The following is a 17976-nucleotide window of genomic DNA, read 5'->3' as shown; positions in this document are numbered from 1 at the left end:
TCAAGTCCCGTGAAGTTTAAGCGCCAGGTAATCAAGTTTAAGACGGGTTTAAACTTCATGGGTCTTGAAGTCCCGTGAAGTTTTGTAGTTTTTTTCACCAATTGAACCGGCAAAGTTCAATTTCGTACCGTCAAAGTTCATTTCGTACCGTCCCTCATTTTAGAGAGCTCTCATTTGACAAGTTACTAAGAACACGTTGTTTTGATCTATATATCACGCAGTATTTAGCCGTCTCTTATATCCCATTGCTTAGCAGCTCCCCATTTGACTGCAACAGCTCGGTGTCCGTTGATTTCGTAAACAAGTAGACGAAGAACTTTTTTTTTTTTTTTGAGATAAAAAGTACAAGTTTGTAAGGTAACCCAAGACTAGAACATGCCTAAATAGTAAAGAGGAGGTTTACACGAGTCAATTCTTGAATGGAGTTTGGGCACAAAAGTGGGTGTACTGTATTTATCCTCTCGACTGAAACCTTCCCAATAAAAAAAAAAAAAACAAGAAAGGAAAATGGAAAATCCTTGCTTCGGATAATTAGGACCACTTCTTTAATGGATATGTGCCAAAATATTTAAAAAATAAAAAATTATAAAAGAGAAAAGTTCGAAGAGATAGAACAGAAGAGAGGAGAAAAATAAAAGAGTTTATTATGTGAAGAGTGGGTCTTTTATCTTTTTTGGGGGGAGGTTTTTGGCTTCAAGGCGAGCCATTTAAAGTTGCTCACCTTTTATTGCCTCTCGATTGACAATGCCCTTTGCTCTTCATCCTTCATCGCTCGTGGGTTTCCTTCTCTCTCTCTCTCTCTTATTACAGTTGAACTGAAAAATGAGGTAAAGGACCTCTTTGTCCCAATCTGAATCTGTAGTTTTTTACCCACCCCCCACTTTCTTTAATGTTAAAAGATTGCCTGCTTCTTTTCATCATTGGATTCCTATCGTTTCCGGCTTCCTCAAAATTTTTCTGTTCCTGGGGTTTCTGCTGAGGGTGCTTTTCTTGATTGGGGGTTGAAAAAGTTTTAGACCTTTTACCCTTCCTAGTGCTCTAGATGCCATTACTTCCTACTCAAATGATTGCAATTATTATCCCTTCTTTAGTTTTCTGTGGCGTAATTTCGCGGTAACAGTTTGTTGGGTCTTTTCTTTTTGAGGAGTTCTCCTTCTGTTTTGATTCTTCTCCCTAAAATTCTCTCTGGGTTTTTCTTTGGGATCTTGAAGATGGGACTTTGAGGATATTTATGAGATGGGTTTTGAGTAATTGTACAATTTATCGCTCCCCAAAATCATTTTCATGAGGGTTCTCTCTTGCAAGCCCAAATGCCTTTCCGTTTGCTTCTCTGATTCACCAAAAAGCCTCGAGTCTCCTCCCGCTTTGAAATTTGAAGATGCCCATCAAAATGATTCAAACCAGTCTCCAGTTTCTGATGCTCTGGAGGAGCAACCGGTTGAGGAGGATATTGATGAGGGTGAGAGGGTTGAGTCTAGTGATGTGAAGTTTGAGATTTTGCCAAAGAGCAGTCTTAAGAAATCATCGGCGTCGGGATCAGAGGAGAGGCCAAAGGAGAGGGTGAAATGGATGGATTTTGTTGGGAAAGAGCTTGTTGAGATTAAAGAATTCGAACCTGTGTAAGTTCATTTCTTGTTCTTCTTAAAGTTAAATGGCTTGATGGCTAATTTCTGCTGCATTATGTTCCACTTTAGAAGATATTTTACGATTATACATTTGTTAGTAAATGCTCTGAAGAAATCTATGTAGATGAACTTGAGTCATAAAAGACAGCATACGACGTACATGTCTACTTCTGAAGAAAAATTCATTTATTTAAAGATTTTCTAGGAGACGGAGAGGATTGACAAAGGCAGAGAGAATGAGATTTAGCTGTTAAGTTGTATCTTTTCCCTTTTATAGTTAGAGAACAGTTGAATCTTTCCGTATGCAAGGGTAGAAGTTCATTGCGTAGGTTAAGTGAAGTAGCACTTAGCAGTTAGCACGATTTTATGGAGATGACTTGTGTCTCGTGAAAGCCTGTTTAGATGCGTGAATAACAAGATTGTCAAGTGAATGTTTAATAAATGCCTCTTCATGTTGTGCTTCCATCTCTTTTTTGAGATCTCATTCCCTTGTCGGATTTTTGTTTTCTTTTGGGACTAGACAATTTTAATTTTTGGGAACTGTCACTATTTTACCTTTTCTTCATTTTTGAAGTTGGTTAAAAATTCTGGCATTATCTAGCTTATGACAGTAAGAAAAGCACCTTAGAAGCTACAATTTTAGCATGGTTACATATTGACTTTGATCTCTTCTCCAGTGTCCGGTGTCCTGGGTTGTCTTTCCCCTCTCCTGATCAGGGGTAGAATCAAGAGTGAACTTCTGAGAGCACCCCATGCTAACAAACAATATCCAACAATTAACTTTTGTAATATTATATGCCTATATAACTTTATGTAATATTATACACTCAGGTAGATATATACTCATAAATATGTGCATGTCTGTGTGTGTTGTGTGTGTCTATAGTTGAGCTAGTCTATCAGTACTCAACGGTATCCCATAGGTGAATATTATCAATTCACATTAACATTTTGTTTCCAGATTGAAATCTGTACATTTGGGTGTTATGTTATATATGTGGACTTCCTAGAAACCAAGTTTTTAATGATTTCGTTGTCTCTTTAGTCATGTATTAGAGGCAAAAAATTAAGCAACTTACAAGAATTCTGAAATGTTGATTTTGACAACATATGAACATGGGTAAATATGTTAAAATTTTTAGAAATTTTGTTTCTAAATAATGCATGTCTAGTAGATCACGCCTAACGGTATGGTTGCAAAATTTTGGAATCCAACTTTTAATTTTTAATTTGATTGATAGTATCCACATTATGCATACTACTAAATACTAATGGTAGCATAGATCTCTCCCCCTCCCCCTCTCTCGCCCTCCTCCTCCGCCTCCCCCTCCCTCTGGGGCTCACATGTCATACACTTGCAGCGTAGGAAATTTCCTACGCTGCCAGCTCACCTCCCGTTTTCTCATATATATATATATACACACACACACACACATACACATACACAGTCCCACACATGCATGTGTGGCGTGCGTTGGGGTGGATCTAGAAATTTTGCCCACTGAGGACAATACTACAAATATAACTTGTACAGTGAATCCAACTAACCCCAATGATCTTTTACCTTTCATCTTTGTTTTTGTTTCTTTCAAGTTATTAGTTTACTGTGCTTCTCATAATCAATCTTAGTAATTCAATTCTATATTCAAATCATTTTCACCAATTTTTTTATCAATTAACCCATTGCCATTTATTTTCCACGAAAGGGCGATAACAAAAAGGCTAATTAGCACCAAATACCCGATAATTTCCCCTAGTCCGCACTTAAATACCCTCACATGTTTTAGGCGGCACTTGTATACCCTAGAGTTTCTAAAATTTGCCCCTTAATACCTTCTGTCATGCAAATGTGAAAAAATTTCTTGATTTTCCCCCATGTAACACTCATAACCTAATGTTAGAAAACTTTAATCCTTAATAGTTCTCGAAAACTATTAAACATACCCTAATTCTCTTTTAAACCTTACGCTAATTATTTTTTGCAGTTGATATTTATGGTGGGTTTAACAATAAATTTAATAAATATTAAAGGATGAAAAGTTGTAAAATTAGCTTGTGAGTGTCACATGGTTAAATTTGGGGGAACTTCTCAAGTCTACACAATATAGAGTACTAAGCATGGTTTTAAATATCGTCCGATAATCCGATATTATCGCCGAGTTATCGGATTTGGGAGCTTTCCGCTAGGATAAGTAGGATTTTTAATCGGTTATCGTTTTTTGAGGTTTATCGACGAGTTATCGACGATAAAGGTACTTATCGGCCGATAAGTAGGCTCTAAATATCGGCTTTATCGGCCGATAAGTAGGATTTGGGAGCTTTTACTTTCTTTTAGATTTGCTCTTTGAATGTTTACAAATTATGAACTATTTGTTGCTTTTGGAACTTGGTTGATTGGTGATTAGCTTATGTTTGTTTATGGATATTGATAATGGCTCATAACTACTAAATATCAACTTAGTAAGTTAGTTTATAAATCTCATGATTAAACAATAATTATGTAGATGCGTAGATGGTTCTTCATTCTTGATGTTATCTTATTATTTGCTAGTTTATTATTTCATTTTGACTAACATTATATTATTTTTCAAGCTTATGTTTGTTTATTATTTGCTAGTATATTACTCCGATAAATACTATTTATCCCCGATATATCCCTGATTTCCGCTATCCGATAAGAATTTTCACCGTCCGATAAATCCCCGATAACCGACATTTAAAACCTTGGTACTAAGTTTTAAATTTTAGAAACATCGGGGTATATTAATGCCCTCAGAAACAAGTGAGGGTATTTAAGTGTAAACTATAGGGTATTGAAGTGCTAATTGGCCAAACAGAAACCTAAACTCCCCCTTTACCAGAGCAACGGTTAAAATACTCAAAAGTTCTCGTGTGATTTTGTTCTCTACTCATAAAAAGTCAATGTATCCTATTTTATGTCGCACAACACCCAACACCAAACACCAAAAGATATTACCGTTCATCTTTTTCCCCTCTCCTTTCGTTTTCTTTACACGTGGGTGGGCCGTGGGCGATGAGTGGGTAGGTGTAGGCGGGTTGGTGAGCAAGAAGGGAACATCCTAGTGTTTACAATTTCCTTGATGTAAGTTTCTGTACTATTTACCATGTTATTATATTCAGTCATGTCACACGTGCATAAACAAGTGGGTTTAGTTATGTAAATATGTACTAGTTGCGTATGAGTCAATTTGTCATCTCCTTTTCTTCTTTTGAAGTCTAATTTCAATTACAGGCATCCTCGCTATCAAAGTAGTTTGAAGAGAAAATAATGAGGGTCTCCTGTTACTCGAAGCATCAAGTACACAAAATGGAATTAAAAAAAAAAAAAATCTAACACAGACTCTTAACAACAATGGTTATAGCATCGGCTCCAAAATGGACATCATGGGCCTCATTACCCACTAAATGGATTGTTAATTCCCCCATTGTTTGTAGTTAATAATGTACATTCATCCTCCATATCCTCCTTGACAAGTTCAGCGGAGAGCAATGGTGATCATGTTCAACACCTCAAGTTCTACTTGTAACTCCTCATTTGGTAAATTGAAGCATATTGCAAGAAAAACCCCATGTCTGAGTCGAATATTATTGTCTGAAAAGCCATTTCACTTGCTTTTGCCTCAGTAAGTGCAACATAGATCATCATGATGGCAACCACTTTGTTTCCTTTTTCACAGTGGATCAGTTTCATACTAAATCATCCAGACCATTGGATCTTGAGATTAGCAGAAGATTGTGACTAGTCTTCGTTACTTGATTCAAGTGAAATTCAGCCCAAATAACATTCAAGTTTTCAAAACTAGGATCAGAATATAATGTCCTTGTTGCATGTACAAAAATTACAGTCCTTACATTTGTGTTTTGCATAGAAGACTGTCTAGTACCAAGGTGAATGCTGGTTTGGGGTGGAAGCTGGTTGAATAATTTCCAAATAGTTCAATTGTTATTTGTCTAATTATTCGTTTAAATTCAATTTAGAAGATTATTTAAGAGAAGGGAAATAATTTTTAGTAATAATAAACAACTCAGATATGAGCATTTACATATTTTATCATTTGCTTATCAAACACTCGTGTAAGAATTTGATCTCTTATAACTTGTATTATTACACACATTATGTTATGTTGTGGGATTCCTTACATTTTTTACATTTTTTTGGTTTAGGATTTTGGGAGACTTAAAGAGTCCCAAATTGATTTTTAACCAAATATTTGAATAGAACGTCTATACATCATAACTATAGAGGAATAATGTTCAGTTATGAACTTATGATTTTAAATGCTTAAAAAAACCAAACTCTTTGAAAAATGAAAGTATCTATTTAACCAAATAAGGGTCGTATATACTGAATAGTTTAATGTGCACAAACTATAGAATATTAATCAAATAGATATATTTTAATATATGATGGATATTCATGTTCAAATTTGGTTTCAAGGAAATTCAGGGAAAGATGTTCAAATTCAGGTTTGATTTGGAAGTTTTAAATGAATACAATTATGAACATCTCAGTATGCGACTTGATTCATTTCTAGGTCTATGAACAAGACATGAACGTGGATGTTGGATAACATCAAAACTCTGAAATTATGAAGATACATGTGTGACATGGACAAACCAAGTGTATGGGGCTTCTTTATCGACAGCTTTGAACACCACCTATATGGGTTACTGTGTCAATCTAGCTGTCACGTATCTCAGTGAAATGACATATATATTAGAGATGCCTGAAATCTTTGAAACTTCCTATGATTGATGGCAATCCAGATTTCCAGTTTCTCACTTTAATACGTCTCATATAAATTCAGAAAAATATGTAGGACTAGGTCCTGGCTTTCATAGCTTAGTGAATTTCATCTCGTAATCATTATATATAGATAGCCATGCTGGAGAGTGATCAGAGATATTAGGCACTAGGAATTCTACTTGACTTGTTAAGAAAGTTGTCCACCAACTGTCATTAACCAAAACTCTATCTATTCTACTCCAGATCATGTCTCCCCCTTGTTTGTTTGACCAAGTGAAGAAGCTCCCAATAGATTTCAGAGAAATCAATTGACATGCATCAATACAATTCTGAAAATCAACGGTTTCTGATTCCAACATAGGGTTACCACATGTAATAAATTTTTCATTTACTTTATGAAGTAACATGCAATAAAAACAATTATATGTATACATTTACAAATCTTTGGAGTATCAAACAAGTTTTGGAAATGGATCTATGAGGAATGTAACTGGCATAAAGTGCATGCAATAAGTTTCAAAGAGTGTAGAGAATTTTAATAGATTATAAAATATTTGACAAATTTTTTTAATAACTCATTGTCATGTGTCATTATGTTGTAACAAAAAAATTGGGGAAAAGATGTCAACAACTATAGTACACATAAAAGAAATATCAAAAATTCCGTTGTTGGGTACAGGTCAAGCATGAAGATGGCAATCAAAAATTCTAACACTCGTATGCTTGGATGATTTATGTATTATAGCACTTCAACTCTTTGCTTTTTGTCGAAGGATTAAATAATCAAATTCTTCCTCTCGACTTGACTTTGTTTTTTTAAGCATAAAACTTATTACCTTCAATTTTCCCTTCTCTTTTGAATCTTAATTTTAATTCATCTTTATTTGCAATGCAGTGACTCCTCAGAGTCAGAGGATGAAGGTAGAGGCAACCAAGCATGTGTTTGCGTCATACAATAATAATCCACTTGATTCCATCTCTGTAAATTCATGAAACATATTGGAGAGCTCTCCCTTTGCCCATTTATTTGCCCTTTATTTATGTATGCATTATTCTTTTGGTATATAGGGCATAGAAGTTAAGTTTGAGTGTATGCACGGAGAGATAATAACGCTTCTTACGATGAGATTAAATTCGACCTGTTGTCTTCGTTTTCCGTCTTCAAATGTTTGTAAAAATTAGTTACTCATTTATGCATCAATTTGCAAATTTATTTTGTGGGTGCGATCTTGGCAGGCATTTGTTATTTGTCTCTTTATGAACTTGGGCTATTAGAAGTTGGGCAGTTTTCTGGCAATTTGCTTCTCATGGCAAGGACGTGTAATGTAAAACATTTTAAGTTTAACAGTAAATTACACTGAGCCTCCAAAAACTTGTAGCATTTTCCATTAAATCCCCAATAACTTCTGGAATTGCAAAACACTGCCCCAAGTTTAACCACAATTAACCTGAAAATGCACAATTGCAGTTAAAATTATAGTTGTATGTTTCACTTCAATTTGTAATTTTGCGTAACCGAATAGGATTTGATTAAACAACTTGTATAGCTCAATTGAAGGGGTGAGTCAGTAGGCGTAGTTGCAAGAAGACTGAAAATTAATTTTATTGCCAGAGTTTCAGACGTCTTCACATTCGATCTCATAGCCAGTTGGCCTAAATAGGCACCCGAATGTTTTAATCATGTAATAATTTGAAACTCTAGATCTACAGCGTGCTTTTAAGGTGCAAGAGAAGCTTCATGGAGGAGGGCCTCCTCCATGCTGGAAATGATGTAGGTAGAAAACGTTTCACGCACGCTTTCCGCAACTCAATACCGATTGTGACCACCAACCGGCAATCTATATCTAAGTGTTGCTTCCTAAAGTGTCACCAAACACCCAGTTAGATCTCCTCCTGTATAAACCAACTGATCACAGGGCGAAGTGAAAACATCGCATAATTGAACTAAAGAGAGAGAGAGAGAGAAATATACTGCAGAAAATGGAACAAGTGCACAAAGATACATAATTTACATGCTTTGGCATTCGTCTACATTCACGATGGAGATCTGAGTCTTCTTTATATCATATATTAAAGGATACAATCTTCCTTGTGATCTCTAAAGATTCCATAAGAAATCATCTCTCAATCTCACTAAAAGATCTCTCAAGAATCTAGGAGTACATTTTGCGACTTAGTAAAAATGAGCCAAATTTGATTTTGGAACTGGTTCTTGTAAGAACCAGTTTAGTTGTGGACTAGCTACCCCCTGGTCCACAATGAAACCAATTTAAGCCTTCAAAATTGAACTAAAATAAATGGGCCATTTCTCACCTACTTTTTGCCAATCGGAAGACAAACTATAACTAGCCCAGCTCAAACCTGACCCAATTTTATAAAGTTGCCAAACAGATCTCCTTAGTTCTTCCATCTCTCTTTTACAATGTACAACTTGCTTGGCTTTCCTCACAAAACCATAGACTGACAACCTCTATTATAGACCCATAAACTAGATACACCACCCAATTGGAGTACTCATTCAAGGAAAATGATTTAAGGACCCAAAATATGAGACCAAGGGAGGGGACAGGTGAGGTGTTCCCTCCCTATTGCATAATGGGTTGGCCATGCCAACTCATGCCAACTCATTATGCAATAGGGAGAGGACACCTCACATGTCCTCTCCATTGGTCCCATATTTTGAGTCAGACAGAATTGTTTGACTAACCGATATTACCGATAAAGGATTCTGTCAGTTGGACCGACCGGTCCTGTCGCCCCTTGTTGCTATATCGACTTGTTTGGCTTCCCTCTTTGTTTTTTTTCTCTTTCGATGACTTATAAGGCTAAAATACAACCAGTATACATGCTTTTTTTTTTGTTTTGCATGTGTGAAGGTGTTTGTCATGCTACATGATACCAAGTCATTACGAAGAAATTTTTTAAGTCCTAGCACATAGGATTTGAAATCATTAAGTACATCCATAAATGTTCTGCATAAATTTTAATAGAAATGATAGGGGCACACCCTCTACCACACCTCCAACCACACCATCTCTCTCGCTACAGTACACCGGGCCCACATGAGATTTTATTAAAATAAAATCTCATGTGGGCCCGATGCACTGTAGCGAGAGAGATGGTGTGGTTGGAGGTGTGGTAGAGGGTGTGCCCCTATCATTTCTATTAAAATTTATGCAGAACATTTATGGATGTACTTAATGATTTTATGTAGAGCTCGTTTATAGGATTTTTTTCATGTGTTATTAGTCACAAAGGATCATAACTAAATGAAAAGTCTCTTCGTCAATTTTTTTTTTGTTTTTAATTACTTTAAAATTGGTTTTGGACTAAATCATGATTCAGAAGAAAAGGACTAACCATGACATGAACATAATGCATTGGCCAAGCTGTGGGTATCATCGAACAGCTAATATAGTGTAATAGCATGTGACTGGGGTCAAGACTTAGGCTCCTTACTGTTATATTTAATGTTTCTCTCTTTTTGCATTACCAAATAGAGTTGAAGCCTTTCGCTTTTTTTGATAAGATTCCTCAACTAATGTGCTAGCCAAGTTGTCGCCGGACCAGTTACTCTTGCGAGTAGAAGTCTATGTTTCTCTTAACTAAAACATAAATAGAAAACATAGATGGAGGGGAGAAAAGAAGTAGAGTAGATAAATAGGAAAGTGTTGGGCGCAGAGTCACGCCCTCACGTCGCGGAAGCGATATAACCCGAAGAAAGTCCTGATTTTTACTTTCAAAAAAGCTCAAGCTAACATCTATATTCCCGTTTCACAAAGGAAACAAGAACAGAAAGTGAAATATCTCAACAAAGTAAAATATACACTCTTCCTTCTCATCAGTTCTAGGACTGACTTGTCGAGGGAACCTACAAGCAATAGCCAACACCCAGAAAATAGTAAAGACACGAGATTTACGTGGTTCGACAAACTTGCCTACGTCCACGGTAGGGGTGAGGGGAGATTACACTATAATGAGAACACCGACGACTTGTACAATCCACAAGCTCGTCTCAAAGATAAAGCTATGATTTTTACCCAAAAGAAATTGACCTCTCTCTTATAAAATCTCTTCAAGCTCTCTCTTTTCAATCTCCTCAAGATCTCTCTTTTAGATCCGAAAAACTCTCTGTTTTTCTCCTCTAAACAGCCGCCAAAAACCCCTTATTTCTTCTCTTTAATAGCTGGCTAACCCTCTGTTTTTCTCACCTATAGAAACCCTAGCCGCAGCCGCAGGGTATTTATAACAGAGCATGGAAATTTGGTTCGTGGGCCGCACCCGCACCTGGGCTTTCCGCTTGCTACTCTGCGCTCGTGAGTGTGGTGGCCCCCACGTTCATAATTCTCTGCCTCTTACATCATTTGATAAACCTTAAATTTTGGACGAACACTAGAAGAACACCGCGAACATCACCAGCGAGATCTGAAAGACCAAACCAGTCGCACCATTATACCATGGTTTCCTACGTACCCTCTGACTGGGATCAAACTAATCGTAGTTCTGCAATTATTCTCCATATAATTGTCTCCACCTCACCCCATCACCGCCCCATAGGGCCATGCCCTCTTAGGCAGATCAACACGAGCTGATATGAAGTAAATCTAAGAAATGCTTAAACTTGCTACCTGTGACCACCTTGGTGATATAACCCGAAGAAAGTCCTGATTTTTACTTTCAAAAAAGCTCAAGCTAACATCTATATTCCCGTTTCACAAAGGAAACAAGAACAGAAAGTGAAATATCTCAACAAAGTAAAATATACACTCTTCCTTCTCATCAGTTCTAGGACTGACTTGTCGAGGGAACCTACAAGCAATAGCCAACACCCAGAAAATAGTAAAGACACGAGATTTACGTGGTTCGACAAACTTGCCTACGTCCACGGTAGGGGTGAGGGGAGATTACACTATAATGAGAACACCGACGACTTGTACAATCCACAAGCTCGTCTCAAAGATAAAGCTATGATTTTTACCCAAAAGAAATTGACCTCTCTCTTATAAAATCTCTTCAAGCTCTCTCTTTTCAATCTCCTCAAGATCTCTCTTTTAGATCCGAAAAACTCTCTGTTTTTCTCCTCTAAACAGCCGCCAAAAACCCCTTATTTCTTCTCTTTAATAGCTGGCTAACCCTCTGTTTTTCTCACCTATAGAAACCCTAGCCGCAGCCGCAGGGTATTTATAACAGAGCATGGAAATTTGGTTCGTGGGCCGCACCCGCACCTGGGCTTTCCGCTTGCTACTCTGCGCTCGTGAGTGTGGTGGCCCCCACGTTCATAATTCTCTGCCTCTTACATCATTTGATAAACCTTAAATTTTGGACGAACACTAGAAGAACACCGCGAACATCACCAGCGAGATCTGAAAGACCAAACCAGTCGCACCATTATACCATGGTTTCCTACGTACCCTCTGACTGGGATCAAACTAATCGTAGTTCTGCAATTATTCTCCATATAATTGTCTCCACCTCACCCCATCACCGCCCCATAGGGCCATGCCCTCTTAGGCAGATCAACACGAGCTGATATGAAGTAAATCTAAGAAATGCTTAAACTTGCTACCTGTGACCACCTTGGTTAACATGTCTGTAAGATTCTCATTCGTATGCACCTTCATGAGAGAAATACAACTTTCCTCTATGACATCTCGCACGAAATAAAATCTGACATCGATATGCTTGGTACGAGCATGATGAACTTGATTCTTCGCCAAGTGAATCGCACTCTGACTGTCGCACCACAAGTTCACGTTCTCCTGCTCAATCCCAAATCGTCTAGAAGACCATGTAGGCGTCAAAAATGCTCATAGATATCCAAATACAACTCAAGACTGAGAAGAGAATAATATGCATACATGTGACAAAATACATTGACAGGCGACGCGTATAGGCGCGGCAGCCCATGGTGACGCGCGTAAGGCGCGGCAGCCCATGGTGACGCGCATAAGGCGCGGCAGCCGCCCATGGTGACGCGCGTAAGGCGCGGCAGCCCATGGTGACGCGCATAAGGCGCGGCAGCCTATGGTGACGCGCAAATGGTAAAGTAGACTCTTATGTAAATTGTTGATAGTTTTTAACATCTCTTGAAGGTCCACGTGTCGGCATATCAGAAAGAGAACGTGTGCTGACGTGGACAAGCTGTTAAACCACGAAAAAAGGGGTTAAAGGTCGTGGGAGGACGGTTTTAAACATGATGGAACGTGACTGGAACTGTTTCTTTGGCCGCGCCAGTCCACACTGACGCGCCAATAGCCGCGGTAGCGTAGACTGACGCGCCCAAAGAGCCTATACTCGATCGGTTATTTTGCCTCCATTGTCACTGTTGTTCACCTCTATCCCTATAAATACTTCCCTAGACACGAAGCAAAGGACAGAGAGCAGATTGGAGCAAAGAAGCTTAATCTATCCCTATAAATACTTCCCTAGACACGAAGCAAAGGACAGAGAGCAGATTGGAGCAAAGAAGCTTAATCTTTTTGTTGAATTGGAGAGAGTCTTTATTCCTCAAAACTGGTTCTAGTGATTCCTAGAGATCTAAGCTCTGACTTGATCTTTAGAAGAGTGAACATCATACATCGATAAGATATTCGCTTTAAATTCTTACTTTGATAAACGAAGAAAGAATCCCTAAATCCCTTCACAATCTCTGATTTGATGGTCCACGAGCCAAAGCACTCCCGGCACAGGCAAAGTCTCACAAAGCAGGAGTCGATAAAGGATTTCTGTGTTATTTTCCAAGAAAGTTGTAATTTGTTTATTTTTCATTGTAATTCACTGTAAACGATTTAAGTTTTAATGGAATCGACAATGAAAACGACTTTCGACAAAAACAAATTGGCGACCATAGTGGGAGCCAACGGTCTTGCTGCCAAGGCCGTAGTGTCACAGCCGATCAAGATTGTGATCAATGAAGAGATCGAATACAAGTTCGATCAAGCGAAGTTCGAGGAGTATTTGTCATCCTCATCCTCAAAATCTTCTTCACCTCGTAAGTGCAAGAAGATTTCGTCTTCCAGAAAGGTTACCCAGTCTTCAACTTTGGTGAAAACCACATGTAAAGACCCTTACCCAATTGTTGCTAAGGACTCTGCTTGCAACACATCTGCTCCTAATGACCCTTCACCAGTTAAGGCGTCATTGAATCCAAACTTACCGGTGCTGACGAAGAGGGCTCGTCAGAGACAACGTCAGCGCCGTGCTCATCAATTGGCCAATGCCTTACAACAAACCGACGGGGTCCATTACTATGCGGACCTAGAGTCGAGGAAGCATAACCGACGGGGTCCATTACTATGCGGACCTAGAGTCGAGGAAGCATAAAGTGGTCCAGTTGCCTCAGCGACAAACTAATCACATTTCTGCACAACTTACAAGAGTCGAGGAAGCATAAAGTGGTCCAGTTGCCTCAGCGACAAACTAATCACATTTCTGCACAACTTACGACGGAGGAATGGACTCTCGTCAAAAGGGCTCGTTCGACCCTTAAAGAACGTATACAAAAGCGTCAGGTGAAGGCCGCTCGTAATCGTGCCATTCGTCAACAAAAGCAAGAAGGGAAGAAAGAAATGGTGTCTGAAAAATCACCAAAGAACTGCAAGGTTTGGATTCCCAAAACCAAAAATGATTGGGAATTGAATCAGGGAAATTCCTCATTCAACCGCGGCAATCCATACTGCCGCGGCAAAACATTCAACCGTGGCACTCTATACTACTGCGGCAAGACCTTTGACCATGGCAGTCACAACCGCCGCAGTACTTATTCCAACCACGGCAGTCTCCGCTGCCGCGACACGTCATCCAACCACGTCATCACACCCTGCCGCGGCAACCACGGCAGTCTCCGCTGCCGCGACACGTCATCCAACCACGTCATCACACCCTGCCGCGGCCAAGAAGAGGTTCACAAGAGCATCTCTTCGGTTCCATCGACGTCCGATCCTAGCCCTTCTACTATAACTGTGCCTATTCCATCACCAGTAAAACCCTGGGTTAGCCCAGACTTATCAAAATTCAAGATTACAATGGCAGATCGCCTCGGTCCTCTGTCTGATGAGCGAGGCAAAGCTCCAATTAAAGAATATTCGAATCTAGCGAATAAACTCTTAGTGGTTTCTTACACAGGGGGTCGTAAATATCCTCCTGTCAGAGCTGAACAAAGCTAAAACGAGAAGATACCAATTCACTCTCGTTTAGGACCTGTAAAGACTTCATACCCGCTGTTCGCGGGGAAAATTGCTTTCATTGACGTCATTATTTTCTTAAGCAACAGTTTTTTGGTTACAAAAGATCCGGTCTTTTTATAAGATCCGGTTACAACAAAATCAAAGAAAAAGAGAAAATTACAACTTTCCTTTTCTCGAACAAATCGCAAGATCCTGTTTTGCGGTCTCTTGCTTGTGTGGGTTCTTCACCTGCGCCGGGGTTAATCCGTGGACCACCGCGCGATCTTGATCCGGTCGGATCTACACGGTATGACGGGTGTTATTTTACGAAGGAAATAACAGCCGAGGGTACTATTTCACCAAGGAAATAATAGTCTTTAGTAATCGAAATCGACCAAGCGAAATCGATACTCTTCCCGGGATCAAAAACCAAGTTTTGATCCGGAGGATAACCGTGTGGATCTCAGATCTGATCTCTCTCGAACTCCTGCCTTATCTGACGTGGATGATCGCCAAGAACCAGATCTGAAAAGTCCAAGTCTTCAAAGCTTCAAGATTCCGAAGTTGAGCTCTCAATCCAACAGAGTTTCGCCTCAAAAAAGTCCAACCTCCAAAACAATGAGCCACCAAGCCTATTTATAGGTATTTAGAACCAGATCTGGGCTCAGATCTGGGCCCAGATCTGGACTTGGCCCAGGTGGCTCGGCCACTGAGCCACCAAGAGGTGGCTCGGCCACCGAGCCACCTCCTGGTGGCTCGGTTTTGTCCGGAGCCACCAGAAGGTGGCTCGGCCATGACCGAGCCACCCCTAGGTGGCTCGGCTTTGGCCGAGCCACCTGAGTAGCTCGGTTTTGGCCGAGTCCTCTAGGTGTTTGTCATTTTATCGTTTTCCGGTTTCGCGGTTTATCCGAACTCTGATTTGTTAACCTGGACTCTGATTTGGCAGTCCGGATCTTGATTTGGCAGTAAATCTGCTTCGGTGTTTAACCTCGTCACCTCGTTAATCTGCTTTGTCGCATCTCACTTAGCTTCGATGTTGCGGTCTAACGATCACGCTTGGATACATCGCCCGATGGTTCGTTGGTTTGTCGAATCACCGTACTGAGCTGTGTTAAGGGACCTATAAGCAGTTTTATACGCCTACAGATACCCCCTCCAAAGTATTTCAGCCTCGTTCTTTTATAGAAGAGTCTGGAATGCTTTGGATATGATTGCCCTAACCTTCAATCGGTATGACGGGACTTTTGAATGGCTTCTATTCTTGATTCCTTCAATCCTTCAGGCTATTCAGTGCTTTGTCGAATGTCTGCAAGGGTTTCGGTGCTGCATTTATTGTCTGACCGTTGTCAAAATTTTGAACTTGAAGTCAATTCCTGATTTTCTGATCTTTAGCTCGTGTTTGTTGTTTCAACATAGAACTAAACATTGATTGTTGGTAATGCGTTGTCCGGCGTTTGACACAATTTATACTCGTGCGTCTGTTGGAGTCTTGAGAAGCAGTTTATACTCTTATACTTTTCGGAGTGTTGTTGAGTTATCCTTAAGAATATTTTTAGAAAAGTACTCTCCAGAAACTTCTCAACAAAAATAGGGAATAGTTTATAACTCGTATACCTTATTGGAGTATTGAGAATGAGCTGAACCGGCCTAATAATGACCCAAAAAAGGCAGTAATTAGGCTCCAAAAATCTTCTGACCCTTCCGAATATTTGGGAGAGGAGTGAATAAATAAAGGACTGGACCGTCGGTCGTTTTGAAGTCGTTTCGACACTCGGTTCAGCTCCAATTTGAATTTTAGTTCAAATCTGGTTCAAACTGGTTCAGAACTGGTTCAAACTGGTTCAGAATTGGTTCAACATGGTTCAAGACTGGTTCAAGACTGGTTTAGCCTGGTTCAGACTAATTCATCCTGGTTTGGCCTGGTTCAGCCTCCTTTGAACTGATTTAGCCTGGTCTGGTCTGATTCAACTTGATCTGATCCGGTTCAGTCTGGTTCAACACTATAAAAGACCTTCTTTTCCTCCGTGAATACTATGATTGGCAGACCATAATACTCACAGGATTTTTGGCAAACCCTCAGCCCTCAACGGGTTTGATAAGCTTTTACCGACTACCGTTTGAGTCGGGCTAGCATGCGGATTGTCTAAATCCGTTCCGTATGTAACGTTGTGCTAAGAGAGTGAATTCTCTGAGACTTTGTGCTATGATGTCGAATACATAGGCTTACCATTTGTTACGGGAATAGGCTACCCGGCAACACTGGTTAGGCGTTGACTTTAGGATTTTTGGCTAACCCCCAGCCTTCAACGGATTTGATTAGCCTTTACCGACTACCGTTTGAGTCGGGCTAGCATGCGGATTGTCTAAATCCGTTCCGCATGTGACGTTGTGCTAACAGAATGAACTCCCTTAGACTCGCTGCTACGACTTCGAATACGTAGACTTCGCCATTGTTATGGGAATAGGCTACCCAGCAACGTGTATTAGACGCTGACTTATCCCTACTTAGGCTTCGGGATAAAATACCCCAGAATCGAACTCTGGTGTCTTTTTATACGGAAAAAGACTAAACCGGCAGCGCGTGTTAGGCGCAGACTTATCCATACTTAGGATTCGGGATAAATTTCCTAGGATGAATCCTAGATTGACAAATTCTTGGAAAGGTATTCTGGTGTCTTTTTCTACGGCGAAAGACTAAACCGGCGACGCGTGTTAGGCGTCGGCATATCCTTTCTTAGGATTCAGGATGACATTCCCCATGCGTGTAAGGCATGGATTTTGGTGTTATTAATAACAACCTGCCGCAATGTTGAATATGCGGACGAGTGTTCTTTTTAACGGTTAGGAACTAACCGGCAGCGCGGGTTAAGCGCAGACTTATCCTTGCTTAGGTTTCAGGATAAAATACCCCAGAATCAGACTCTGGTGTCTTTTTGTGCGGAAAAAGACTAAACCGGCAGCGCGTGTTAGGCGCAGACTTATCCCTGCTTAGGATTCGGGATAAACTTCCTAGGATGAATCCTAGATTGATAGATTCTTAGAAAAGGTTGGTGCGGGAAAGGAAGAATTTTATATTCTATTTCCCGGTCTTCTTTTAGGGTGAAGGCGAACCCAACAGACAAGGAAGGAAGAATTTTATATTCTATTCCCTGATTCTGGAAAGGAAGAATTTTATATTCTATTTCCAGCGAAGAAGAAACTAGAAGTGGGGTGTCCACTCCGAGAATCTGGAAAATTTAGATAAACTTGCCTTTTATAGGATGGGTTATCTAAACTGAAAATTGGTTCTTCGTTTATCGAAGTGGTATTTCAACTTTGGCTATAACCATGGGAAGGCTTGACCAAAGAGAAAGAGAAGGGAGTTCTTTCGTTTATCGAAAGGGGACTCCGAAATGAAAGGGGACCTCTTGTCTATGGA

General features: G+C 39.7%; 1 protein-coding gene across 1 annotated transcript; it reads left to right on the top strand.

Moving 5' to 3' along the window:
* Nucleotides 623-7611, top strand: LOC109820492. Its single transcript, XM_020386643.1, has 2 exons — nucleotides 623-1619; nucleotides 7289-7611. Exons 1-2 carry the CDS (start codon nucleotides 1285-1287, stop codon nucleotides 7350-7352), a joined length of 399 nt encoding a protein of 132 aa, XP_020242232.1. The 5' UTR covers nucleotides 623-1284; the 3' UTR covers nucleotides 7353-7611.

This window comes from Asparagus officinalis, chromosome 8, assembly GCF_001876935.1.
Source record: "Asparagus officinalis chromosome 8, Aspof.V1, whole genome shotgun sequence".
Classification (NCBI taxonomy): domain Eukaryota; kingdom Viridiplantae; phylum Streptophyta; class Magnoliopsida; order Asparagales; family Asparagaceae; genus Asparagus; species Asparagus officinalis.
The sequence above is the reverse complement of the archived record's forward strand: the minus strand, read 5'-3'. Positions and strand labels throughout refer to the sequence as shown.

Coding starts and splice junctions, on each gene's coding strand:
- LOC109820492 (XM_020386643.1), top strand. CDS start 1,285: ATGAGGGTTCTCTCTTGCAAGCCCAAATGCCTTTCCGTTTGCTTCTCT. Junction 1,620..7,288: donor ATTAAAGAATTCGAACCTGT/GTAAGTTCATTT, acceptor TTTGCAATGCAG/TGACTCCTCAGAGTCAGAGG.